The sequence below is a fragment of the Limanda limanda genome, chromosome 21 (assembly GCF_963576545.1).
Source record: "Limanda limanda chromosome 21, fLimLim1.1, whole genome shotgun sequence".
Taxonomy (NCBI): Eukaryota; Metazoa; Chordata; class Actinopteri; order Pleuronectiformes; family Pleuronectidae; genus Limanda; species Limanda limanda.
In genome coordinates, this window is record NC_083656.1 from 9,536,721 (window position 1) to 9,544,284 (window position 7,564).

A 7,564-nucleotide genomic window follows, 5' to 3' on the forward strand; every position below is an offset into this window, starting at 1 on the left:
AGACGAGACAGAAGTCATTTATTAAAGGAACGAGTTTTGTAACAAGGTGAAATGTTATACAGTCTTTGCAAATGATTGTTTTGCGACAGTTAAAACATTCATCGGTTTGTTGAACACTCAGCAAGAAGCACAGGTCCTCCCTAACGTCCAGTAGCCTCACACAACACATTTCCTCGCAGAATTCAAATAAACGCCACAAATTACACAAAATTTAAGAGCAAAAAAGTTCAATAGTAACAGCTCCCAGAAAGGTTAACAGTCATAACTTAGGTTAAATTAAAATAAACGTTTTTAAATTAAAATGCCGTCATGGTTTTTACGGACATGGAAAGTGTATGAAATCATTCCAGACCTGGAATCTGGAGAGAAAATTCACATTTCAAAGCTTTTTAAAATCGGTTAGTGAATCTCTGCTATTGGGATTTTGAATAACCCAGACGTTTAGGTAACAAGCTGAGTAGACTAGCTAATACAACTGTGATCTATTGTCTGTACGACTGTACTGCAGTCAGGGTTTTCATGTGAGTTAAAGTTAGACTTCCTTCTGTGTAACACTAAAGTGCTATACAAAAGCAGGATTCAATTTTTTGCCTCTGATGATAAAGTTAAAGTAACGTCTGTTACTTTACACTTTATTTCACTGGTAAGAACCGCTTGTCCTTGTAATAAAAAAAATGTTTTCATTCAAGACTCACTGCATTATTTACATTACCATTGAAAATCTAACTTTAGATAAATTAGGTTTAAAAACAAATAAAGAACATTTCTGAAAAACCACAGATGTGTTGCAGTCTTTCTCGAGGCACTCTAAAGGAATCGTTTTCTTTACAGACATTTTTCTAAAGTGCCATTGTATCCTCACAGAAGCCCACTCCACACACAGTGTCTTTATACTGTATATCTACAGTAAAGTCCTTCAAAAAGCATTTGTCTTTGAAGAAAACGAGAATTAAGAAACAACTAATAAATCGGTGACTTCTCAACAAGTCACAGCTGCAGCTAATATGGATCGTCGATTTGAAGGATCTTTTTCTTTTTTACCAAACATAGGTTTAGAAGGACAGGATGGTTCTCTGGATGACCTCCACGCATTCGCGCAGCTCGTGCTCCTTAATGACAAGGGGCGGAGCAAAGCGGATGATGTCGCCGTGGGTGGGCTTGGCCAGCAGTCCGTTGTCACGGAGGCGTAAGCACACCTTCCAGGCATCGTATTCTGAGGGGAGAGAGAGGGGGGGGGGGTAAAATACATATGGATCTCCATTAAGTGAAAGCAAGATGCAAATAAAGTCTATAAAGAACACATGAAGCTGCCTTGAAGGAAAAATCCTCACCAGGAAAAATTTTTATCACATCAATCTGTATCACTTTGGCCCTATGATATTTTGTTCCACTAATTCAATGTAAATGAAAGAATTCTACATCTAAAATAACCAATAAAGGCTCAAACTGACCTTTAGTCTCTTTGATGACGATAGCGTTGAGGAGACCTTTTCCTCGGACTTCTGTCACTATGTCTATGGGCAGTTTTCTTAACTCGCTCCGCAGCAGCTCTCCCATTTTCTGAGAGTTCTCTGCCAGCTTCTCCTCCTCCATCACCTGCACATAAGAATTTTTACATTAAAAAAAACGTTTTATTACACTTGACATTCAGTCAGTTTAGAACAAAGAGGGGAAAATACAAGTGATGATTTGTTAAAGGGTAGGTAAACAAGAAAAGGAACCAAGTGAACATTTACGCTGACCTCAAGTGCTGCGATGGCAACCTGACAGGCCACAGGGTTTCCTCCGTACGTGGAGCCGTGTTCCCCGGGTTTGATGGTCAGCATTATCTCATCATCGCACAGCACAGCAGATACCTGACACACAGATTGGTTCTTGCAAATGTTAGTTGACTTGACTGCTATGATCTATACTGCTGGACTTGTCAGGTACTGATTAAAATACAATATGGCCAATATGTAATGTGATATGAAGTTTGACTGAGCGACAACAAACTCACAGGGTAAACTCCTCCAGAGAGAGCTTTGCCCAGAATCACCAGGTCTGGACGGACCTCCTCGTGGTCCACGGCCAGCCGCCGGCCGGTACGTGCCAGGCCTGTCTGCACCTCATCAGCGATCCACAACACCTGGACAAGTCACAGAGGACACAAAGTTTAGGGAGCAGTGTATATAGGAAATACTTGTTCTCCACGGAAACTGTAAAGCTGCATTCAGACGTGCACATCCTCCGCATCATCTCCGTAGAGGGTGTAGTTGGGAACACAAATGTCTAAGTGGGAGCCTCCGGATTATCTGCAGACTTTCTTGCTCACTGACACACGACAGGCGCGAGAAGAAAGAAGACATATATCTCCCGGTGAAAAAGCGGTGCCATAACGACGGTGTCAGGGTGTAAACATGATCCCATGATCTCTGTAAGGGAAGTTATATGTGTGAAAACTGCGGGTAAACCCCCAGACCAACTTCTCTAGACTTTACCCCCAGGGCATGTCTGGCTTGTGGCTTAAGAAAATGTCACCTCTAGCTTTTTGGTATAATGCAGCGATTTCCCAGAAAGCACCTTGATGAATTTAAAGTTGTTGTTGTGTTGCCAAATAACACATTAGTATCCACTTTAAGTTTCAGTTCAGTTTCACTCCAGCCGTCTTCCCAAGCAGCTTGAGATGCATTAGCACTCTCCAGTGTTTTTTATTCACTGCTCGGATGCCTGCGGGCTGTTTGAAGTCAACATCACATTCTTAAACCCAGGAAGCTTCATGCAGAATAATTGAATTGGTCAAATAGAGAAGATAATGCAAAAATATACTGTTTTACTATAAATTAAAAAAAAGATGGTAAAGCTGCTTTCAAACATGCACTGAGGTCTGGACATTTACCTGCACAAGGTTACAGAGAGGCTGTTTGTCAGAATACAAATGTTCAAGTAATTTGCTCTGGACATTTTCTAGAACTTTCCCTACCAGCGTCCGCAGGCGAGGGGGCATGTGGATGTTACCAACACACGATGAATGCAAAACAAGTATCTCATGTTGAAAAAGAGGGAGCAGAAGACGAGCTCTGAACAAAAACACAAATTCTGCAGCAGCGACAGTGCGATTGACACAACCGGCCACGTACAGTGAATACAAGCGTCTTGACCTACGTTGTATTTGGTGCAAAGTTCTCTGACTTTGGTCAGGTAGCCCTGGTCGGGCACCACCACCCCTGCCTCGCCCTGGATGGGCTCCACCATGAAAGCTGCCACATGTGGGTCTTGCAAGGCTTTCTGGGGAAAAAAAGGGGGGAAAAGGGTCAGATATTTTAATCTGTGTCCCAGATAACCTCTGTAAATAAAGACGTTCTGTTATAGTCAATCATTAGGCTCATGTGTATACAAAGAAAAGCAGCAGCCGTAACAGCTTCAGTAAACAGCTGGTTATAGAGGATATTAAGAAATATACATCGTTTTTGAACTTAGGAGGATAATAATGATGTAATAAGATACACCTTCAACTACAGGTCTAACAACTTTCCTTCATTTCAAAAGCATCTGATGTATATTTAGTATTTCTTCCAGGTTGGGCCTGTCAGGCCCGGGGAAAAAACAGTAAATAAAAAATAATTTGGCAGCAGATTGAGTTCCTGCATCTTGCATTCGTCTGCCAAGCACATTACAACAGATTATAAGTATGATGACACTTTTGCTGCCAAATACATCCTGTATCCTGTATAACCGTCTATTATGTTACTGTCTAAAATAGCTTGAGGTCTTATGAGACAGGTCGAACAAAAAGTATGTACTTATTTTGACAGCTGGGTTGAACATAGCGACTAATTGCAGCAGTCTAGAGAAACCAGTTTCAAACAACAGAAAACAACAAATACGGTGGATACTCCCTATTTGTATTGTGTGTGTGTTCTTGTGTGTGCGTTAGGGACGGGGGGGAAAAACGATTCAGTTACGAATCGCGATTCTTGTGTACGACGATTTTAAATCGCCATGCTGCCTCAAAAATCGATTTTTTAAAATAATAAATATTTTTTAAACTTATTTATTGGTTTATACGGGGGGGATATATGGAGGGAGCATGTTGACCAGCTCTTGTTTTTGCACAAGAATCTAAACATACCCAAGCACTAGCATTGCATCGCCTACATGAAAACAACAATGAAGCATAGCCTACTTTTTGTTTATTTCAAAGTTTATATTCTAAGTAAACTTTTATTCATTCTATTTAATTTACCTTTTATTTATTGTTTAAAAGAAGCCTAAGTGGCATACATTTCTTAATCTGTCAGTTTGTGTGCAGTTGACTGGGGCTATACAATAATAGGGCACATTTTTATTTCTTTTCTCTATTGGCTGCCCGGCAGTCATTAAGTTAATGTTAATATTTGAAATAAAACTTGTAAAGTTCTAAGTGAATTTGACTGTGTTGTATTTGAAGGTATGATTCAACTTTTTTCCAAGAGCCAGTATTTAAATAAAAAAAATAACCAAAAGAAGTCGCAGGAAATCGTAATATCGAATCGCAATACTTACAGAATCGCAATACATATTGTATCGCCACCTAAGTATCGTGATAGTATCGTATCGGGAGGTCCCTGCCGATTCCCGTCCCTAGTGTGCGTGTGGCAGAATCTAAACATGTACCTCCAGTGCAGGTATGTCATTGAATGGGATGAGCTCAAACCCTGGCATGTAGGGGCCGAACCCTTCGTAGCTGCTGGGGTCCGTGGAGCTGGAGATGGCCGCCATGGTGCGGCCCCAGAAATTCCCATCTGATCAACAAGTGGGAAGAATACAGCAGATTTGTCATATTGTTCTGGGAGTCAATCTTTATGCTTGGACTGCTGGTTAGTCTCATTGTGGTATTGATAAAATGTTAGCGCTCACGGCTAATTTACTGAGTCAACAAATCAAGTCACAGGGATAAGTTGGGCTTCCAAACAGTAGGATTCAAATCCGATGTTTACATACCGGCAAAAATGATTTTGGCCTTGTTCTTGGGAACGCCCTTCACATTGTACGCCCATTTGCGGGCGAGCTTGCAGGCCGTCTCACCACCTTCGACACCTGGGTAAAAAAAACAAACGTCAACATGAACCTACACAGGAAACCTTTCGCTAAATGCTGCGGGCGCTTTTCCTCACCTGTGTTCATGGGTAAAACTTTGTCGTAGCCGAACATGTTGGTGATGTACTCCTCGTAGGCCCCGAGCACGTCGTTGTAGAAAGCTCTGGAGGTCAGGGTGAGTTTGGAGGCCTGGGCGTTGAGCGCCGCTAGGATCTTTGGGTGGCAGTGCCCCTGGTTCACGGCGCTGTAAGCACTCAGGAAGTCATAGTAGCGGTTGCCCTCCACGTCCCACACGTGGACGCCTGAAGTCAAGAAAAACAAACAAGCTCGTGAGAAGTCTCTCGATAATTTGTAAGAGACGAATAATATTTTGAGGGAAACGACCGGAGATTATAGGTCAAAAACATCTGTGAGCATCTGTCGTTGAACTCACCCTCCCCTCGCTCTAAGGCCACGGGCAGGGGGTGGTAGTTGTGTGCTCCGTGCTTGTCCTCGCGGGCGTAGATCTCCTCTGGGGTCAGCTGGCGGTCGGCCCTCAGTTTGGAGGTGGCGATGGAGGCGGGACGCGTTCCCGAGTAGACGCTGCTGCGGCAGACCGGGCCGGCGCGGCACAGGCTGCGGCTGAGCTGAAGAATCATTCCCTTCATGATTGTGTGGAGCTGTGACAAAAAGAAAAAGAATTCACTTGAGTATTCAAAGTATTCAAAGACCGTAACGTATGCAAGTTATTTGCTTTTTTGTTGTTGTTTTTATCCTTGATAGTATTAACTGTCTATTTATATGACCTGTCTGTTTGGCAGGTGTATACGTTTTAAACCGTTTCATTGAGATATTTATTTTATCATTGTACTTATCAGAATTTATTCGCCCTTTTAACATCCTACATTTTATCTCTGGTGTTACTTGCTCCTCTCTTTGATCAGTTTTACCTTTGTTGTATTACCTGCCTTTGATGGTTTAATAGATTTCGTAATTGCTCAGTTCCCGTCAATTTTGTTTGTGCTCTGTGGAAATATTCACAGCTCTCCCTTCTTGAAAAACATGTACATCCTGTTTCCCTGAAGGCGTCAGTGAAATATACAAATTCCAGGTCCTGATAATCTAATTCACAGCTAATTCCACAGAGCACCCGGGGCTTTGCAGGTCTGCTGAACAACGCGTCTTTTTTTTCCGCCCCCCCATTCACAGACAGACTTTTGCTTTGTCTGGGCCCAACAAAGGCTAAAACCACAGCAGAGTGGCAGCTCCACTGTGGCGTTCCAGACTTTTCTATTTGGTCACAATCCCAGCAGAAGATAGATAGATAGAGTACTTTATTCATCCCCGAAGGGAAATTAAGTTGTCATAGCAGCCGGTATATTTGAATACAATAAAATACAGTACAATAGAATAAAATAAAAAATATTGAGGTAGAAAGAATAAAAAACAGAAGCACAAGATAAAATAAAATAGGTAGATAAGGTGCAGAAGTTATCCTTCACTGTGACCAAAAGTTTTAACACTGTCTCATAAAGGTTCCTCCCATGTCATGATGACACCTGATGCTTCTGAAGTGAACAAACTGTTTTTGTTTTTTCAAATGCACCAGTTGAGACATATCCAAGATAACAGGGTGGAGGACACATAACCTGGCACAGTGAATAAATACACAGAGTCCCAGGGCCTGGACACATTCTAGGACATTGGACCTGGTGGGACATGATAGGTCGATGGGGCTCTGCCTCCATCCACACCCACCACCACCACCACCACAGCCAGGAGCTAAATTAAGAATTCAGCAACATCTCCTGTTGCCAGATGCTAGTCAGCCCCATTCCACTGTGGGCTTCCAGATCCATGTGATAGTCACAGTCAAGTTTTAGCTGGTGGTGGACGAATTTTAAAAATCAAAACTCGATCAAAGAGTGCGGACTATAAGATCATCGCTAACCGCACAGGAGGCTTCGCTTCCTTGATGGCAGCACCGGCTAGCGAGCTAAAGCTAACCCTGCCCCCTGTCCCCCCCCCCCCTCCACCTTACCCGGGCTGTGGACGCAGTGGAGACAGGGTGTAATGGAGGAGACGGTCCCAGAGACGAGGTGACGCGGTTGTCCTTAAGATGAAGCTTCCTCCCGGATGGTGTGAGAGTACGATCCGCTGGTGGAGCTGCAGCTTCGTCTGGACACGTGAGGCGGTCTACAGCAGCGTCACCGCGGAGAGGTTCACGTGTCACCGTCACAGCCACGCCCCGTTCCCCGCTATACCACACGCCCCCTATGGTGCAACTCCGTCAGCTGATTGCGTGTAACGGGCGTGTTCAACTACTCTTTTGAATAAGAGCAATTTATTATATAACAATAAATAAATTAATAGTTGCGTCACCAGGAAACAGGATAATCAGTCATGAAAAATCCATGAAACGTCTGCAAGTTTGAATACATAGATGAATAAATAAATGCAACTATAAATATATAAATCCAAAGAATAAATAAATAGATAGATTTGTGATTTCTCTTGTTTATGTATT

At 42.8% G+C, this 7,564-nt stretch overlaps 1 protein-coding gene across 1 annotated transcript; it reads right to left on the reverse strand.

Moving 5' to 3' along the window:
* Position 1: 1 nt before the first annotated feature.
* On the reverse strand, positions 2-7,290 carry oat (ornithine aminotransferase). The gene is made up of 10 exons (XM_061094374.1): positions 7,079-7,290; positions 5,492-5,717; positions 5,136-5,360; positions 4,963-5,058; positions 4,636-4,763; positions 3,145-3,267; positions 2,000-2,128; positions 1,743-1,856; positions 1,452-1,596; positions 2-1,213 (listed from the first exon to the last, which is right to left on the reverse strand). The coding sequence occupies exons 2-10, from the start codon at positions 5,703-5,705 to the stop codon at positions 1,053-1,055; spliced, it is 1,335 nt and encodes a 444-aa protein (XP_060950357.1). The 5' UTR covers positions 5,706-5,717; positions 7,079-7,290; the 3' UTR covers positions 2-1,052.
* Positions 7,291-7,564: the final 274 nt, after the last annotated feature.